The sequence below is a fragment of the Alexandromys fortis genome, unplaced genomic scaffold (assembly GCF_014885135.2).
Source record: "Alexandromys fortis isolate MF-2015 unplaced genomic scaffold, M_Fortis_MF-2015_v1.1 scaffold_167, whole genome shotgun sequence".
Classification (NCBI taxonomy): domain Eukaryota; kingdom Metazoa; phylum Chordata; class Mammalia; order Rodentia; family Cricetidae; genus Alexandromys; species Alexandromys fortis.
In genome coordinates this window covers 2,855,844-2,876,383 of record NW_026068050.1, presented here as the reverse complement: position 1 = coordinate 2,876,383, position 20,540 = coordinate 2,855,844, and the positions used below count along the sequence as shown (strand labels likewise).

Genomic DNA, 20,540 nt, shown 5'->3' with positions numbered 1-20,540 from the left:
CTTCTCAGCTTTAGTAGGTCCCATTTATTCAATGTTGTCCTTAGTGTCTGTGCTGCTGGGGTTATACTTAAGAAGCGATCTCCTGTGCCCATCTGTTGATTCTTCTTTTATGCTGGAAAATACTAGAAAGAAATAGTGCCCTGCTGATTCCCACTTCTTGGGAAAATCCTCCAGTTTCCAGCATTTAGTCCCTGCACCCGCATTTTCCCACTTTCCTTTCCCCATTCTATTGTGGTGGCTCTGAAGTTTGAAAGAGGAAGAAATGAAATTTAGACAATTTATTAGGTGTCTTTTCATTTAGCAGCGCCTAAGGTAGCCAGTCCGTGGGTGATCGGCTTTGGGGATGTGGCAAGGCAGCCTACCGTGGCAGCCCACTGTGGCAGGGCTACTGCAGTGAAACAGGGCTTCTCACCTCAGACCCGAGGAGTAAATGAGAACAAAAGAAAAGGGTCCCAAGGTTCCCTTCTGTGGCATGGCCCTTGACTACCCATAGACCTCTAGCTAACCCCACTTCTTCAAGATTCTGCCATTTCCATTATGGCTGTGCTGATGGCCGAGCCTTTAAACTCACAGAGGGATGGTGGAGAGTGGGTGGGGACTTAAGTCCAAACTCTGGTAGGGAATCTAAATAATTTGCCAAGACCCCAGAACTAGGAAATAAGCAGAGAAGGCACTTAAGTCTAACTCAAAAATCCAGTATTCATAACTTCCTACCATCCTCCCTCTTTAATTTTTTTCCCTATCAAACTCCGTTGGAGTCAGAGGCCTAAATCCGCCCCTACTTATCTACTGTTAAATGCCTCCAGGCTGCAGAGTTCCTCCCAAAGTCCAACTTTCCTGCCAATGTCCTCATCAGCCCTGGCCAGGAAGCGGAACACAGGGCAAGACCTGGGTCTTGGGCTAGCGCCTGCTCTGTGAAATCCCCTGAGACCTCCTGCAGCGGAGTGAGCCTTCCTCAGGAAACTCAGGGGCCACAGGACTGAATCTGACCTCTCCCCATGTGTTAGAGGATAATATTTCTTTACAATAAAAATCATGGTTCTCATAGAATTGTAAAATGAACCCAGTAACTCATTAACGAATCGGGGGAACAGTAGATGTTATAGTTCCTTCAAAACAACAGGTCTTGTGGAACAAAGAACATTGAGGTGATTTGTATATGGGCTTTACTACTTGGGAAAGAGCAGAATTGTTGACTGGTTTATAGACATGAATTACTGACACTTCTGTGATAATTTACAGCGCTATAAAACAACTCAAAGGCAATAGCAGCTAGCGCTCCTATAGGATCAGACTATCTGGGAGGGTTCCAACAGCCATTAAAAGGCTATTTGGTAATCATCTTTACTCATCCCGAACTCTTAAACTCTTCCTTGCAAATGAGTGGTTTCCCATGGGGTATCTCTGCTAGTTTCTCCCTCCCAGAAATCCTTAGGAAGTATTTGACTGTAGGCTTTCAGGATAAACAAACCTTGAACTGAGAATCTCCATTCAGTGTTGCTAATGTATGGCTTTCACGAAGGACACCTGGCTAAATGTCCCTCTTGCTGAACTGTAGGAACTGAAGTGTCTGGTACACGGTAATAACAGAAGCAAACACTTCGATTTTTCACTCTGTCCAAGTCCCACTTCCTACTGTAATGTATTTACACATCACCATCTCCATTCTACATGTGTGAGAACTGAGGTCTCCGGCGCTCCTACACTAGACCAGGGTCCTGCTTTTTGGAGCTGGGGTGTAATTTGGGGCAGTTACTGCTTACTGTGCACAGTGCTGGCCGGCCTTTGCAGCGCGAACTGGCTTGGCTCTTCGTACTGAGGCACCAGCTATGAGGCTGGTGGTCCCTCTCTCATCCACTCGATCGCTGTACCCAGTTGGCACTGGATTGGGACATAGGTGCCTGGCTCATTGATTTTCCTATGTTTGCTGGGTAAGACTTCAGGGTCTGTTTTTTTTTTTTTTTGGTTGGTTGGTTGGTTTGTTTTTGTTTTGTTTTTCATGTGCATGTCTATTTGTAAGTTTTATTGAAATATACTTACAGAAAAACGTACCATTCAGTGAATTTCCACAAAGTGAATATAAATACACACAAGAGCACTCAGATCAAAACACAGAATGCTGCTAGCACCCCAAGACCACCTCACACGGAATCTAGTCCTCAACTCCAGAGTAACCATTCCCCAGGCCTCTAACGGTATAGCCTATGTTGATATAAAGGCAATCATGGTCTACAGTGTGTGTGTTTGTGTTTGTGCGTGTGTGTGTGTGCGTGCGTGTGTGTGTGTGTGTTCATCCATCAATGTTCTGTTGGTGATATTTATCCACATTGTTGAAGGTAGTTGGTTTGTTTGTTCCCGTTGATTTATAAAGACACAATTTATCTTTTATGGAGCGGGCAGACATTTGAAAAGGTTCTACTTTGTGGTTACAGTACATACTTTCTGGCCCACAGGGTCCCATATTTTTGTAGAATCTGCTTTTTTAATTTTTAAAAAAAGTTATTGAGTTATTTAGCAAGACATTTTCTTGACTCGGGCTTAACAGATGGGTCTACCTCGCTTCTTCATTGCCACAACCAACAGCTTTTCTTCTGTGTTTTTCCCTTGTTAGGGTCATGTATGCCAAACCATTTGCAGGCCTCTAATACGTGCTGAGCAAGGTCCAAAGACCTGTTAGAGCGCTAACGTTTATGAGGTCAACTCTTTGTATCCATCTGCATCCAGGGCGCAGAGAGCAGTATCAGCTTCCTGGGGCAGACTCACAGGCTCAGGGGAACATGGGAACTCAGCGGTTGACCCCGTAACTCATTTCCCTTCAGACTGGGTTTTCCCACTGTGGCGGCGATGCCTCTGTTTTTCTCTTCTGTCTCCCGACTGACAAGCATCTCTATTCGGCTTCCCTCCCGCTTTGTCTGCTCCTAAGATGGATAAAAGTGGCTTCTCTCCTAGCCTGTGTCATTTCTCGCCTCGCGCACCTCCCAGCCTCATCCCTTTTCTGCTCTGACCACACAGGGCTGGATTTGGTCCATCTGTTTTTCCCGTGTTGCGGATTCGGTCTGTCTTTCTGAGATGTTGGGATGGTCGCTGCTTCTGTTTCCTTTTCCTTCCCCACAGGTCCCCTGAGTCATTTCCTTACCTGAAATCTCTCTTCCCAGATGGGCAGCCCCCCTGCTCCCAGAGTGCCTGCTCTGACTTTCCATCAGGAAGGGTGAAGCACAGATCTCTAGATGGACAGGGTTAGGTCAAAGCTTTATACATTGGCTTGGTAAAATATGAGGCATAAATAAAAACTAGATGGTTCTAGCTGTGAGAGCCAACTAGAACAAAGAATGCGAGTTAGATGACTAAGTGGAGCCAAACACAGGAAGAGCTGGTCTTCAGATTTGGGGCTGAGCTTCCTTATAATAAAAGAAATGAAAAGAATCATAGATTATAGTGCTGTTGTTATTAAAATAGACTAAAATTTTAAAATTATAATATATTTGAGAGAATGTCTTATTCATTGTTATTTCTCCTAAACACCCAGCATAATGTGGTCTATAATATTTTAAGGCTAAATTAATAAATTGCTATTGTCCCTGGATCCTATGTATTGAATATTCACTAGACAGCAGGTGGTTTCCAGGGTGTCACAGCTCCAGCGGGTGGACCCTATGGTTCTCCTACACTCAAATATAGAAAGCAAAGCTCAGAGGGTAATTTTCTGGAAGTCACCAGAAGTCATAGCTCTCAGGGGATAGTTCCTGACTTAAATTCAGGTGAATCAACAGAGCCAAACCCTAAGGAATCTGAAATGACAAAATAAATTGGTATTAAGGGTGTTTCCATTTGCCAGACAGTAATACCAACATGAGGGGAGAGACTGCTGGAAGCTTGGGCAGGCTGCATCCCCCTCTGCTGGAAGCTGCTGGACGTCAAAGCTAACAAACCTTTGCTATGCCTGCCCCTGCTGACTGGTTGGAGCACTGCTGCTCTCTCTCGCAGCCTGCCAGCACATTCTTGGATGAAAGTATGGCTGAGTGACACTGGGAGAGCTCCCAGGCCCTGCGTCTGTTTTGTAGGGAGTGGTGTATTGCCTACATTCCAAACTGGAACCTATGCGCCAATAAATAATAAAGTCTTAGCATAGACTCTGTGAGGTTCGCTGCTGTCCTGGCCATTTTACACTCAGTGCAGGATCAAGGCAGAAAATAGGGGAACTAAGGGTTATTTTAAAGGAACTGGAACAAGGTTCGGGAGACATGGGTTCCAGACCCAACAGGGTCACATCTTCAAATGAGAAATCCAGTTTAAAAACGCAAGAGTGTTGACCAGCAGAATCTGGAGATGGTCCGTGTGTGAGGAGTTATGTGTGGGTAGGAAGAGGGGTGCTATGGTCAGGAACAAACAATGACTGTAGGGGTGAAAGGGGTGCTTCATGAAATGCAGGTAATAACTTCCTAAGTTAAACTGAGCATCTACCTGAAAGTGTACGTATTCCAATTCATTACCGAGTTCGGATTAGCAAGAAGTCAGCTCCAGAGCTGATCCGAGAGACGAAAGAGAGTGCAGCTAGCATTATTTCAGGACGCCAGTGCCACGTACAGAATGGCAACTTCCAGCAGCCATTTCCCGACAGGAGAAGACGTTCTGAACCTAATCATTTTCTACTCGGAAAATAATCTCAAAGAAAGCCTCGTGTGAGGGAGGTGACCAACGCGCTTGAGAGAAGGCATAATTTCCATAAGTCGACACAGATAACACATGCATACACGGATTTTATTGGTAACACACATTCTAGTTCTTTGAGAACGGACAACAGTAGAATCTGTGGTACATGCAAGGGTAACAAACACTTAACAATATACAATATTTTGAAGAGATAATAGGATTTTCAAATATGTGTTCATCAGCCTACTGGGAAACCAATGCACAGGTACTCCTTAGTCCAACCGGTAGAAACATATGGTGTTTGTTCAAAGAGGGTAAGTTCAAGAGTTAGCCAGATATCGAGCAAGCGCTTCTCCTCCTTCTGTCCTCTCCATGTTCCTGCCCCCGACTCCTGGTTTTCTTTCCAAACATATTCTTATGTCCACATTATCTAGATATAACTCTCTCAGCTTCCCGTTTCACTATAAAAATATAGGCTCAGATGCACGCTTACATGTGAAGTAAAAGCAGATATTCCAGGAGAATTACGTGAGTGAACACTACCAGTCTGAAGTCTCTTCAATTACACAGCTCCGGAGACAGCAGGAATTACCAATAGACTAACATAATTATTATAATTATGACAATAGATCATTCTATTATAACTATAATATTCTGACATGATTAGCAATAGAATTGTCAAGTGAATTAGCTTGATATGCGGACCCTCACCTTGCTCGTAAGAGTCAAAATGACTTGGATGATTATCTAGACCTGCAAACAGACAGATTTGGGTAGACAGTTACACACTATCTCTCTTTAATCTATATAACGTCAAGCTCAAATATGTCCTTCCTGACAAGGTTCGTCCTTGAATTTTTTTTTAGACTGTCTCTGTGTCTATGTGTTTATGTCGAGCTCATCTTGACAGTGAATAAGGAAAGCCAGGTTAGGAATGGAGAAAGGATAGAGGTGTAGAGCAAAAGAGAGTTCATGCTTTCAAGGCACCTATACGTATTTTACACTCGTCTGCGGCCTTGTTGCTAAACAGTAAAACAGACAGAATCTTCATGCAGGGCATGATGGCTGTCAACTCGAGGGACGTGTCATATTTGTAAGTGAGCTTTAATGTTCAGTTTTTAAGTTACCGAATACTATTACATATATTTGGAGCGACTTTGGAACCCGAAGTGATGGACAGAAAATGAATCACTTGTGTGGCGCCCAGCGAGCTGACTCCACGGTGTCCACTTGACCCATGGCTACAGTGATTCGGTGAGCCGGTCGTTGGTTAGATCTCTAGGAGAGCTATTAAATCTGAGGTAGGATGAAAAAATGATTTGCAAGGGCTTAACCTTTGCTCTTTGGAAAAATGGGGTCACAGGGTGAGGAGGTAAGAAGGTACGTCAAATAGAGAGATGATTCTTCAGAAGTCGAGGTCCCCTGGGATGCTGCATTAGATGTAGACACAGAGGGCTTTCTTTCCCCCAAACTAAAGTAAGAAAACGAACTAAGCGATAGTGCAAGCATAAAAAAAAAAAAAGAAAGAAAATAAAACTTATTTATTTGAAGCGCACCGTGTGATTTTTCTCCCTGATTTTAATCAGGCTAGTACTACTTAGGTCTGTTTACCCGAGTCTATACCTACTACAGCAAAACTACATATCTGGGGACATGAATGGGGAGTAGGAAAAGGTGCCCTCAAGTTTAACTTCTGCCCCAAGCAGCTTACATGTGGGCTCATCAGAAGCAACTGGGCTTAGCTTGTGGGAAGAGTCTGGGGTGCCGTTCCCTACCCACTCTCACCACGCGCACACGAACACGCCTTGATTCCTTATTCACAGTAGTGGGTCTGCCTGGTCCTTATAGCGACTTCTGGCAGAGGCTTTAGATGTGCTGGTGACAGCAGCGAGACCAGGCAGGGTTAACTGACAGGGTTAACTGCCTGTCTTTCCCAAGGTCTATTTTGTAGGCTCTGTCCTTTAAGGCTTCAGTCTCTCTCCTTTTCTTTGCATCCTGGCTTTCTGGATGGTGGCCATCTTGCTGACAAACCACAAACTCTTCAGGCCGTCACAAGTTCATCGCGAGGTTGACAGAGTATGCTCCAGAGGAGACACACCCCACACTGCTTTACTGCTTGATGTTCTTGTCTGAATTCCTTGGAGTGAAAATTATTTCCACAAGGTGTCTGTCCTCATTGGGGTGCAAGGACAAGTCATTCTTTTTGGGCATGTTTTCAATACATCGTTTTTGCAATGTCTTCACATGGAATCTCTTCAAAAGTGTAACCAGGGCGACTTTCATCATCACCATGGCGATGTACTTCCCAGCACAGCTGCGGGGCCCAAAGCCAAACGGCTGAAAATACCTGAAGGGAACCTATGAAAATGAGCAGATGGTTAGGCAGGGTCACGCAACCGTCTTTCTTTGATTTGCTCTGAAAACGCGTGTCAGTCAGAATGCCTTGCTGGCCTCTAAGCCCTACTGCTTCCTCCCTGAGACACACAGCTGGGGCTAAAGAAGCAACCCTTCTCATCCCTGTGCCCCTCTTGAGACCCAGATCGGCTGTACTGGCCTCAGATGGTCCCTGGTTTTGCTTTACATGTCAATAAGCTGGGGGAAGGGAAGGGCAAATCACCATATGGGCGACATTAGCTATTCAGAAGCTCTGCCTTCCGAGTGCTTTGCAAGTTACTAAGACAAAGTTTGTTTTTGTGTGACCTCATCTAATGGACAAAATGATGATAAAAGACATGGATTTCCAGACTATCAGTGTCAAGCTTCTTGTGAGAGATCTCAGAGGTATCTCTGTGGCCTGGGATGACTCCAGAGTTCTGGTCCTCTCGCCTCTACCTCAGAGCGCTACGATTACAGGAGTTTGCCACTACACCGGGTCTCCTAACGACTTTTCGTTACCGTGAAAATTAATGTGAATCATGTCTATCTGTCTTGTCCAGTCTGGATTTACATGACTTCACTTACTAGGATTAAAAAAATAAATAAAATCTGTTGGCCAGTTGACAAGGCATTATCTGGGTTGCCTGTCCAGAAACATTAACTAGAGTGCTGGATCAACACTGAGTCCCTGTCTTACATGCAAGCAGGAAAAAAAGGAGACGTGGAAAGCTATTTGGAAAATTCTGCCTTAAAAATATTGTTTTCATGTAATGGAAGCAAAAATCTCTCCTATTTATACCAGCCATATTAAGAAGGCAACTGATTTTTTTTTTTAACCATTGAGTTTTATTTGTAGTAAGATCCACTGTTTGAGGCCATTTGATAGAATAAAGGCAGTGATAAAACTAAATCTTATTTGATTTCTGTGTAAAGCAGAAATGTATTTCCTTTGCTTAGCTGGTGGTAAGTTGAATCTAGATGATGAGAAAGTGATGCATTTATTGGGTTTTTTTCTTTTTACTGTATTATAGAAGAAGTGATAAATTTGGAGCTGGAGAGATCACTCAGTGATTTAAGAGTACTGGCTGCTTTTCCAGAGGACCCAGGTTCTGTACCCAGTATCCACATGGTGCTTTACAACCATCCATAACTCCAATTCCAATGCTGTCTTCTGAACTCTGTGAGTACCAGGCACATGCACGGTGTACTTACATACATGCAGGCAAAACACTCATGCACAAAAGACAGCTTTTAAAAATTAAATGGTAAACTTGAATGGAAGAGATCAGTTGCCTTAAATAAATCTTTGCCCAATTAAGGATTTTTCTTGTTTTGCTTTCCTAAGTGGCAACTTTACGAACGTTTTATACGCAGAGAAAACTGATAGCTTTGGTTTGGGATGAATGTGTTAGCCATGTTCTAAGTTACAGGACACAGGTACTCCCATGAACTAGTAGAAGGGCGGGTGAAGATTGCTAAGTCTGCCTGGAGCAGATCTGAATGCACCACCAGAAACAACATGCTCGGGTGGAAGGAGGAGCTCTTACGTTCTTCTCAAAGTTTTCAAGGGTAAATTCATTGGGCTTGGGGAAATACTCGAGTCTGTGCATTCTTCCGATATTCAGAATGATGTTCGTTCCCTTCTTGACTGGGTAGCCATCAATCACATCATCCGCCAGGGCTCTGCGCATGACCAAGTCCACGACGGGCTGGTACCTCAGGCTTTCATTAATGAAGTTTTCCACCACTTTTAAATTTTGGATATCATCAATCCTTACGTCTCTGTCACCTGCGGAATAGATAAACAGCGACGTTAGCATTACCATGATAAGCACTAAAGTTCCTTTTTCCCCCCATAGAGCAGTTTGTTCTCGGTTAGAAAAAATGCTTGTAATTCTAATGCATACCACCTACTGGAAACAAATGTGCTCTATTTGGTCTGCACGGGGCTTTATAAAAGTTCAGATGTTTCATAACAACAACAAAAAAGATTTCCTGAAAATTTGCTCATGCTGGACCCACATTCCCACCTAAAGATGGGGCAGAGGCAGCCACCCCGTCAGAGGGGACATGCACTCTGCAGTTCCACGTTGGCCACACCCACTCCGCATCTCATAGTCCTCTTATCTGTGGGTCTCAAGTCTTTGGGTTTTCCATCTGCTCCACATTCTAGGGAACATTTACCTTGTCCCTTAACGTGTGAGCCGACTAGTATAATAACCATCCCAAACAAGGGGCTATAGGGTCCTGTAGAATCGGGGAGCTCGTGGACCGAGTTCATTTTACAACGTTCACGCCTTAGTCATTTGGGCAGCTACCTTCCCACACGTGTCCCTGACAGGCCCACCACGTCCGACCACAAACAAATTGTTCCTGGAAAACGGCTACTACTCCCCATCATCAGTGTCCCACCTAACTCTGGGTGTGATTGAGGGGTAACAGACGCTCCCATTGTCTCAGCCTGGCCTGGCATTGATCAAAGAAGCTTAGATTTGTCCCCGATGTGGCAGGATCTACAAGCACCCTCATATAAACCACCACTTTTGCAGAATCAAAGCATCCCGGAGTTACCGGTGTACTAAGGTGTCCCTGTCTCCTATAAATCCAAGGCATGTGGGAAGATCTAGGTCAGTGAGAAAAGTCTAGGAAGAGAGCCTGCATCTTAAGTACTGTGCTCTGTAACTAAGGACCCTACTGGGGTGGAGAGGCAGAGAGAAGAAGACAGAGGTTTTCCTATCTGCTAGGATTTATTCCTAGGAAGCAACGGGTGTGTGGACCACAAGAGGGAGCGTCCGTGTTGTAACAAGCTCAGCTGCTTTCCCATCTTTGAGTCTGATGGAGACTCAGGGAGACACTACGAGGCACAAACAGGTCTCACGCTCAAGGAACTTGTGTTAGAGGTCTGACCAAAGCACACACTCAAAACAGTTTCCCCTGCAACACCCTCCCACGGTGCCCTCTCTCTTCATTCCAGTACAACTGAATTCCCTTTCTCCCAGCACTCTACCAGCCAACCCAGAGAATGGAGTGCCCTTGCCCTCTGCACAGACCCCGAAAACCTGGCGGGAAACACTGAGAAAACATTCAGGAACTTGGGGCAGTGTTACCCTGTCTCCTTGTTCTCCTCCCCCTCACCGAGCACCTACAGAACCTTTTCTTACAGTGAAACGAATGCAGCTTTTCCTTAGTGGCAACTGCTTCAAGCAGCCACAAAATCACTTGTTAAAGGAGGTGCCTTTGCACAGCCAATAACGTCTGTCACCAGCACTGTGTGTGTGCAAAGTCCAGAAAGTCCATCTCGTGCTATGTCTTCTCCCATTGCCTAGTAGCATGTCCCTAAACAGATCCCCCAGGTGGGGGCAGCCCCTAATAAGCTATTTGTTTTCTCCCGGGAAAGAGTTCTGGTTTTGTGCTTCTAAAGCCGAGTGGGGACAGGATGATGCTGACCTAGAGCCATGAAAATAGGCATGGAAGAACCCAATGCAGCCCTGGGGACTCCTGCAGAGGAGGCAGAAAGAATGGGAGAAAGGGGCCAACATCACTGGGTTGCAGCAGAGAAAAAAGCCCATCACTTTGACTCTGCTACCCTCCCCTCTTCCTCTTGCGGCCAAGTAAAATCCACAAACACTTCTGTAAACAACCGATAGCCATTTTCCTAGGTGAGCTCACTAAAGAGGACTTATGCAACCCAGGAGGCAGGCAGAGCATATACTCAAATTCTCCATCTACAGATTTAACTAACAGCATCAAATAGATTTTATTGTATTTGTACTGGACATCCCCAGCCTTTATTTTGCTAAAGTTAACTCTCCAGATAATGCAATATAGTAACTATTTATAAAGTATTGCATTGCAGTAGGCATTACAAATGGTGGAGAAGGGACTTAGTCTGTGGACGGTTGTAACTAGGTTACATGCAAGTACTATACTATAGTATGACTTTCTAAGATGGGCAAACTTGACCATATATGTGTCTGTGCACACATGGAATAAGGTCTCAAGCTGGGGAGATGACTCAACAGGTAAATGTGTGTCACCAAGACCGAAAACAGGAACTCGTGCACCAGAACTCATTTGGGAGGGGAGAACGAACTCCCCACAAACTATCCTCTAACTTTATATTCATAGTGTGATATGTGCACACACACAACCCCCCCCACACACAATAAAAATCCCATTGAAGAACATACAGAAAACACGTAGTGGTGAGGATGAGAATGAGGCCCTAAGACAGTGAAATGAATTAGGGTATTTACTTTCTGCTTTACGCATTGCTCTGGTGTTTGAATTTTTCAATAAGCACATGTTATTTTTACGTTTTATACAGCATATAAATAGGAGGGACTATCATTTTAACCTACTCAACATAACCAAGATGTGGAAGGATTACTTACTTTATTTTTCCTTAAGGTTTTACGTTTGATATCAGAATCTTTATTATTATTATTTTTATTGAGTTATATATTTTTCTCTGATCCCTTCCCTGTCTCTCCCCTCCCCTCCAACCCTCTCCCATGATCCCCATGCTCCTAATTTACTCAGGAGATCTTGTCTTTTTCTACTTCCCATGTAGATTAGATCCATGTATGTCTCTCTTAGGGTCCTCATTGTTGTCTAAGTTCTCTGGGATTGTGAATTGTAGGCTGGTTTTTCTTTGTTTTATGTCTAAAAGCCACTAATGAGTGAGTATATATGATAGTTGTCTTTCTGTGTCTGGGTTACCTCACCCAATATGATGTTTTCTAGATCCATCCCTTTGCCCGCAAATTTCAAGATGTCATTTTTTCCTGCTGTGTAGTACTCCATTGTGAAAATGTACCACATTTTTCTTATCTATTCTTTGGTTAGGGGGCATTTAAGTTGCTTTCACGTTCTGGCTATAACAAACAATGCTTCTACGAACATAGTTGAACGCATTGGCACTGACGACCACTTCCTAAATATAACCCCAGTAGCACAGACACTGAGAGAAACAACTAATAAATGGGACCTCCTGAAGCTGAGAAGCTTCTGTAAGGGACACAGTCAACAAGACAAAACGGCAGCCTATAGAATGGGAGAAGATCTTCACCAACCCCACATCAGACCGAGGTCTGATCTCCAAAATATTCAAAGAACTCAAGAAATTGGTCATCAAAAGAACAAATAACCCGTTTAAAAAATGGAGTCCAGACCTAAAGAGAGAACTCTCAACAGAGAAATCTAAAATTGCTGAAAGACACTTAAGGAAATGCTCAACCTCCTTAGCCATCAGAGAAATTCAAATCAAAACAATTCTGAAATTCCATCTTACACCGGTAAGAATGGCCAAGCTCAAAACAGAGATGACAACTTATGCTGGAGAGGATTGGGGTAAAGGGAACACTTCTGCATTGCTGGTGGGAGTGCAAACTGGTACAGCTCCTTTGGATGTCAGTATGGCAGTTTCTCAGAAAATTAGGAAACAACCTACCTCAAGACCCAGCAATACCACTTTGGGACGTATACCCAAAGGATGCTCCATCATACCACAAGGACACGTGCTCTCGGATTCTTACGCCGTGAGAAGCTGCCCACACTCAGAAGGGCATTTTTAAAGCCCTGTCATTTATTTGATCACTACTTACCAATAACAGTGTGGATTTCCTTCAGTATTGCAATTTCAACATCAGGGTACTCTGCAATGAGAAGTAGCATGAAGTACAGAGTGACGGACATGGTGTCAGGTGCCGCGATCAGCATCTCCAGTATGCACTGGTTCACATTCTCCTTCGTCAGGTCTCCACGCCTCTGGGGAGTTGAAAAGAGAAGACAATGCTGAAGACGGAGTCGAAGTTCCAAAAAACGAGGGAGGCGACACTCAAGCTTCAGCAATCTCAATAAAATGAAATTACAGATCTCTACCAACATTTTACATAAACATTCTCCTTAAGGACAAACAAATAGCCAATTACCCATGTACCTCTGCCCCTCCATATACTCTAGTTAAATAATACAATGTCATAACTTTTAGCTCAATGTTACAACGCATTAGGTATTATAAACAAACCCTTGTGGGAGGACATTAAGTGTATGCAAGTACTGTGGCATTGTGGGGGTAAGATACAAACAGCCCTATATTTTGGTATCTGGGAAGAGTTCTGGAATAAAAATTCCAGATATTGAGGGATGCCTTTATTTAGTGTCTTAGGTCTCCTCGCTTCCTGGGGGTTTCATATATTATATTACAATATAGAAGAGTTTGAATGGTAAATGTCATGAAATGGCTAGTGTTTAGGCTATTTTGGTGAACTACCATTAAGACTGCCTGCTAGAGAAATTTACAAAAAAAAAAAATGCCACAGTTCTAAGGAGGATTCTTTAAATAATGGTATACCATCATAAAATATATCGGGTGGGGAATTGTGATTCATTCAGGTCAATACCTCAGCAAAAATCAAGTCAGTTGCAAAATCTATACAGTCTTCCAGCTTCTGTGCTGTGGAAACCTTCTGTCTTTTCTCTTCCACCAAAACAGCTATCTCGTCTTTCAAGTCCTTGCTGGGGGGAAAAAAATGTCAAAATGTTCTCAGTTTAGACATCCCGCAAAACAGACTCTGATTCGTTTAAAGCCACTGGCACTTGTGAGTAAATGAGTTTATATCTTATTTTTTAACAAATATATGTGAATTACACGAAACATTCATCTTATGGTACCAGAGTTAACTGACATTTCTAAACATTGATAGCAATCTTGAAGCTGTGACTTTAACTCTATGTTTCCATTTTCTTAGAGATGCAGAAAGTCCTGACAAATAACAATATTACAGTAACCCTGGCTTTTCTGTCAACTCAAAATTCCAGAGAGCCCTCAGGCCACACATTGGGCCCCTTGCTGAGCAGCTCCTTGGCTTTCTCGAGCATTTGGTCTATCCCAATGCAGCTGGAGTGTTTTGAATGCCTCACAAGGAACTTCACCAATACATCCCTCAGCACTCTGCGGAGCATCCAGCGTACCAGAGTGGCCAGCAGCGGCAAAGACGCAATCAAGCACGCAGTGCGACTGCGCTTGTAAGCACTCCCAGCTTGCGCGACTTACATGGATCTTTCATACTTTCTGTAGAGCCAAGAAATCTTAAAGAAGATGTTGGGTTTGATGAGGAGAGCCTGCCATGCATTAAAATAACCTTGGATTTTTTTCACAATGGCACTTTCTGTGAAACAAAAACAAGAACAAATTCACCGAGGAAAATAAAGGCTGATGAGCAGTACTTCAGGCCGATTCTTTGACCAGTCTTTTATCTCCAGGGGATAATCTAGCTACATGAAACCATGAGACAAATTTATTACTAATTTATCTACTTGCCATCTGAATTGTCTGAGTTAACCATAGAGTTGCCAGTTTGAGACCACAGCCTCGACTCTCATATCCGCTTATGGTTGGGCTTTCCCACTCCCTCCCTCTGACTTTCCTGAACTGCGGGGCAATTACAGTTACTGCATCCCTGCTCCTGGCACCTGGAAGGGTGTTGTCTGGACAAGTGAGGAATACTTAGAAATGCCTTCTCAACCAAGAGCAGTGTGCAAGGCTGCACTTTGCTGCAATGCGCTGTCCCTGCGTGCCCTGTTTAGAAGCGGGCAGAATGCATGACAATCCAAACTCCAGTACCATCCAGGGGAATCCCCAGGAAGAGCATGTTCGAGGTGTCCAGCATGATGTGTCGCATGAGGGTCAGCACATCTACGTGGCCGGAGTTGTTGGTAACGTCGTCCAGCCTGTCCAAATGCTGCTTGATGGACTCTGCACACACTTCCACCATCCGAACGAGGCCGGGGCCTGTCAGAGCTGAAGCACAGAGGTTTGGCTGTCATAAACACCGGGATGCACACCAGCAGGCTGTTCTTGCCTTTTTATGTCAGGAGCAATTGTCTGCAACTTTACACTCAGTTACAGGGTGGGGATTTCTGCAATCGTCTCTATACCTTCTTGTGTTACCCTGGTTTTCTATAAGAAGCGCTTACCTTTTTGACTAAAAATGACTGAATATTACTTTTAAATAATGATTCAAATTCAAGCCGTTCTTTAAACCCTAGTTAATCACTTGTGTGATATGGATGAAATAGCCATTTTTCTGGGTATAATAACCAACAGTGCTTTTTACACTTACTGTATACATCTCCCTTGAGGTGATGGTTTGGATTAGGTCAGGGTCACATTTCTTTCTCTTACATTTTAGCTTGTGGAAGGATAACAGTGCAGAACCAGGGAACCTGGTCCTTAACTGTTTCACCTAAGGTACCTTCTAGTGAGCACAGATGCGCAATGCCCGTCTCAGAAACAATGAACGCATTCCCTTCTCTTACTCCTAGCCTCTCTTCGGTTTACTTCCAGGTTCATTTTACACAGCAATGGCAGGCAGAGCAATTCCTCATTTGCTTTGCAGGCTTCAGTGATCTCCAACTCCTAAAAGAGGGTGACAACTATTCACGAGCACTGTGCTTCAATCAGTCCTGTGTGAGGGCCCTCAACACGGATTTGCCAAGTAAATGAGTGTATGGATGGACAAATGGGTGGGTGGATGAATGAATGAATGAATGAATGAATGAAAACAGATGGAGTGACTTGGCTCTACCCTCCCCTTGCTCTGCTCCTGACCATCCTACCACGCTGACTCCAGTAGAGCCCATTGTGGTAGAGTTTCTTTAAGTTTCCTTCAGGAATATTCTTTATTTTTTATGTCTTTTGCTATTCAGACTTGCTGAAAAATGTTTTCATGTGGCATGGAAATTTTGGGTGGACCTTGAAGGCAATCATTCTCTCAGATCAGAACATTCTGTCATAAAGGAGATATATACATCAGAAGAAAGGAAGCTGCCAGCATGGTGGCTCACACCAATAATCCCAGCTCTCCAGGGCCTGTGGTAGAAGAATTCTTAGAAGTTCAAGACCTGCTTAGGCCCCATAGTGAGTTTCATGCCAGAAGAGGCCAGAAGAGGCCACATTCAAGAAAGAATGTGGGAGACAGTGTGTGTTGGGAGTGAGGGATGGGGAGAAGAAAGAGAAGATAGGGAAAAGGGAACAATGGAGAACTGAGGAGACCAGCCTAGGGACACTAAAGATTCCCAAAGTTGTCCAAGAAGACAGAAAAGGAGCCTCCCTCCGAGTGGTAGGAAAGCCCTCCCTGGGTGTTCTCTGTTCCCTGGGTAATGCACACATTCAAGACAGGGCAAATCATCCCTTAATGACTCAGCCCTTTGTATGGAAGGGGCGGATCCACATGTCACTCATGGCTTCCTTCCATGTGCATGCTGGATTTGCCTCTATGACCAAGAACTTGAAGCCATGTTTCACAGACCAACAGATTGGTTATGGCCATTGGTGTATGTAGATATGATTTAATATTTAAATTACTTATTATCTTTTAAAAGAAAAGGTACTCTTACCTTGGTCAAAAAAAAAATTACACAAGTAACCAAATTTCACAACAAATAGCTCCTTCTGGCAGTTCCAGCACACAACCTACCGACCTCTCTCCCTTCTCCTAGGACAAACTTTTCCACAGCTGTGCTCACCTGCTTCTCTTCACCACCAATAGCTTAACACTTCATAACGTTACTGCAAAATGTGTCCCGATTTTTATTCTTTCTCAGGAAAACCAAAGGACTCCAACTCCCAAAGGAGAGTCATCAAGACACTTAGGACTCTCATTAATTATAAAAATGTCAGGCACTTCAGTGTGCTTTTCAGTAAGCAATTAGCTTCCTATTTTTGGAATTTAATTGGGGTCTAATTTTATAACATTTTATTAGAAAGTCTGATCTTACATATACAGGGCTAATCTAAAATATTTACAAAGACGTGCGGACAAATCCCCAAGTCCTGTTAGAATGTTCCTCTCTTAACAGTCCTTGTCCCATGACCTCTCTCCTCCATCTGTCCCTGGCCACTGCAATAGCCCCCTTTTCATTGTTCTGAGCTGTGCTTTGTTCTCGTTAAACTTTTGTACGCTACTGAAGGAATTTTTCTAAAACACACTCAGCTGTTCACATCATTTTCCCAAAATATTTAGTGAATCACTGTAACTCTTGAGATTTGCTCAAGTCCTCGACTTCATAAGAAGGGTCTGAAACGATCTAGACCTGCTTTTCCTGGGCCTTCTGTTCATCCACGGAGGGTTCCTGGACATGACATGATGATCTATCTTTCTCTGCTGTCAAATACACCATTCTTTGTTCCTACGGTGTCTTCCTTTGGTACACTTTGTTAGTTAGAGTTTACTTCATTCATTCAATGTTCATCATAAACACCCACTGCCCTGGACTGTCTTTTCTGGCCCCTTTGTGGCTTTAGGTGACCTCTGTGTCTAGTCTCTGCAGTCTGGTGCAACCTCACCTAGAAAGTATACTTGGTGATATACAGGCCCACCTTACCCAGCCTTCTGCGGTCCTCAAGGGCAGAATCAGGTCTTGTTTATCATTGTTTTATTGGTATCTAAGATCTGAGTCAAACAACAAAGTAATATACAATGTATGTTGCTACAGAGTCAGACATGTTTTGTTTGTTCTTTACAACAGCTCAAGGCCCTAGCACTCATTAACTTCCACGGATAAAGAAATAAATCCCACAGACAGTAGACAATTTGGCGGAAGTCCTTGTATGAATAGCCAATGGCAGTGTTGGAACATGAGCCCACTATAACCTTGAGACATGCACTTTTCCACTAATCCAGTGTCACTCTTGTAAGGCACAGGGAGAGTGACCTGCTCCAACATGGTTACACACACTCAAAACCTCTCCAAAGCTGTCTACGGTCCTCATCCCAAAAACGATTCGTGTGTGTCCTCAAGAAGAGTAGATTGTGGTATGTCGCTGTGATAAACCCAAATGAACTCCAAGATTCATTAGTGATGAAACTTTCCCATCTGAGGTCATAAGAGAAGGTGGGGCAGAGAAGAGCAGCGCAAGGAGGGCTGGACCTGTCCCACCAGACAAGGAATGAAGGTGCGGCTCCAGAAGCTGGAAGAAGTAAGATCAAGGCTGCCTCCCATCCACGGGCTTGCCATCCCTGCTGAGACCCACGGCAGACTTCTGACCTGCAGAATTTTACCACAAGCATGTCGTTCACCCACGCTGTCTAGAATGTTACAGTAGGCAGAGGAAGCGAGCATGCTGTGTCTATAGCAGTGTGCTTGGGTCTTAGAGACCTCCAGAGCCTGCGTGGAAAGAAGAATTTTGATGGTACATGGTCATACTGAAAATTCATGTAGCTCCGGGTGCCATCTCTGACAAGCTTGCCGAGGCAAGACCACTCTTCCTGATGCTTGACTTAGTGTTAAAAACTGGCCTTGTGTGGTCCTCAACCACTTTGTTTTCAGAAGGATATAGTAAGGGGTAAGGGCCAGGCTTGGGATTGAGTCTCTGTTCACCTCTGCCTTGCTCTGCTGGTGTGAATCTCAAACTTCATTTCTTCAACCGTAAGACTTAGAGGCTGCGTGAGTCAACACACAGAGTCTTTCCATCTCTTAAAGCCTCTGGCCTGACAGACAGCGGGTCTGCCAATGCATTATTTAGTCATGTTTAGATGAGACGTTGAGCTAAAACACTAAATTCTTAGTTGAAATGACCCTTCAGTTTGTTGTGGCCACAATCATAGACTCTGAGGTTGTATTCTTGGGGCTAGCATTTACTAATGTTGGAATCTTGGACAAGTAACTTAACCTGTTTGAAACTTAAAAGTTTTCTCGCCTATAAAATGCAGGTAAACTATGACATTTCACTGTATAACGTTGCTGTAGAATTACAGTGTCAAGTGTCTAGGACGGTGTTTGATGCATAAGTATTATTTCAAAATTATGTGGCAGCAAAGTTTAAAGGATTATTTTTTTCCTGTTTACCTTTCATAAAGAAAGGGCGAACTGTCTTCCACAGGTCTGGGTTGTTGTTGAAGATGATGCCGTTCTCGTGCATCCCAATGCACTGCAGCCCACGCTTGCTGCCAAACCTGGAGATGTAGTTACTGTGCTTCATAACGTGGAACATGACTGAGGACCTGAAAAGGAAGGGAGCCTTGGTGTTAATCCGACACGAGAAGGGCGTTTCTGGCAGTTCACTCTGACTGTGGAGGGGGCTCTCTCAACAGAAGCATGTTGATCCAAGTGCAAAGTTTGATTTCTAGTACCCAGGTTGAACAAGCATGCCGGGCAGCATAAGAGCATCCTTGGTCAACTGAATCATTCTACTTTCTGATCCCCGAAGGATCACTGTGGGGAGATGGGGAAGCCCTGAGTGAGTGTGTGCTGTTGACAAGGGCACAGCCTTCCTTTCTGGTCCAAGTGCGGGTATTGACAGTCAGTGCGTGCAGAAACCCTCTGCCATCACGTTCTCAGCCTGAAGCCTGCTTCCCTATGGGAGCTGTTCCTACTGAGGGCAGCTAAACCTGCCTCCTTGCTCAGCTGTGCACCATAAGCCCCACCGCAACAGGCCTTGCTCAGCTGTGTGTCGTGACCCTGCTCTCCTGCTCGGCTCTATGTCATAAACAGGCTGAGTTTGCGGATGAGGGGGATGCCTGTGGAAATGAGGGGGAAGACTCTAAAATAATAATAATGCTAAGAAATAACTTATTTAGTTGACATTTATTTCAGAAAAAAAACCTTAAAATAAAAACTATCAAATCAAAGTCTCTCAATTTAGTTCCCAATAATAAACCACAAAATGGCTCAAGTTTCTGACAAGCTTTTCTTTCTAAAAATCCAAAAACAAAAATCCAGATGTTTCAAATTGAGTGTCAACAAATTAATCTGGCATTTCAAATTTTACTTAGTAAGAATTATCACTCTATAAAATGGACTGAAATTACTGATAATTGATGTAAGACCTCTAGCTTTTCTTACCGTTTCCTAACTTGCTCCACAAGTAAAGTAGAGAATTTTTGTTACATTCTTTGTTCACATCCTCGTATCTAAAGACTTTACTCGAGGGATAGACAAAGCACTGTCCTTTCCACCCTGGTTCCCAGGCATTCATACATTACATTTGTCTTGTGGATCCGACTATTAGCAGATGTTTAGACCCCGTGTGTCCCCTAGGAGGTGCTATCGTCCCAACTATTTTCAGTCTGAAGTTCTGCCAAGAGAAACCATCAAGGAAGTATAAAGCAAGGACATTTACCAAAGTGAGGCAGAGTTTATAAAACAGAGTAAACTTGACTGTGAAGGAGAGAACCGTTGAGGGACTAGAGGCCCCAGGCCACACTCCTCCTGGCCGTCATAGAGACCTGACCCTGAAGTGACCTTAACCAGCAATCCAGGCTGAGGGAAATGTTCTATTGGGGAGAGTGAGGATTTGCCAAGTTCAGAAGAGACAGTGGACAAGGTAATGCCACTGAGGTCAGAGGTCATACTTTTAACCATGATTGAAGTTAAGGCATCAATCACCACAGCGGGCAACCCCTCCTGCCTCCAGTGTGGTATTTCTATTCAATCTCCCTTGTCCATTCTCTCTCTCTCTCTCTCTCTCTCTCTCTCTCTCTCTCTCTCTCTCTCTCTCTCTCTCTCCC

General features: G+C 44.0%; 1 protein-coding gene across 1 annotated transcript in view; it reads right to left on the bottom strand.

Annotated features, from left to right (window-relative positions):
* Positions 1-4,740: 4,740 nt before the first annotated feature.
* Positions 4,741-20,540, bottom strand: part of Cyp19a1 (cytochrome P450 family 19 subfamily A member 1) — a 25,199-nt gene continuing 9,399 nt past the window's right edge. Inside the window, exons 3-9 of the mRNA XM_050119505.1 lie at positions 18,880-19,034; positions 14,654-14,830; positions 14,084-14,198; positions 13,431-13,545; positions 12,633-12,795; positions 8,574-8,815; positions 4,741-7,008 (exon numbers count right to left, since the gene is read on the bottom strand). Of these exons, the coding sequence (XP_049975462.1) occupies positions 6,760-7,008; positions 8,574-8,815; positions 12,633-12,795; positions 13,431-13,545; positions 14,084-14,198; positions 14,654-14,830; positions 18,880-19,034 (1,216 nt within the window). The 3' untranslated portion in view covers positions 4,741-6,759. The remainder of the gene's footprint in view (positions 7,009-8,573; positions 8,816-12,632; positions 12,796-13,430; positions 13,546-14,083; positions 14,199-14,653; positions 14,831-18,879; positions 19,035-20,540) is intronic.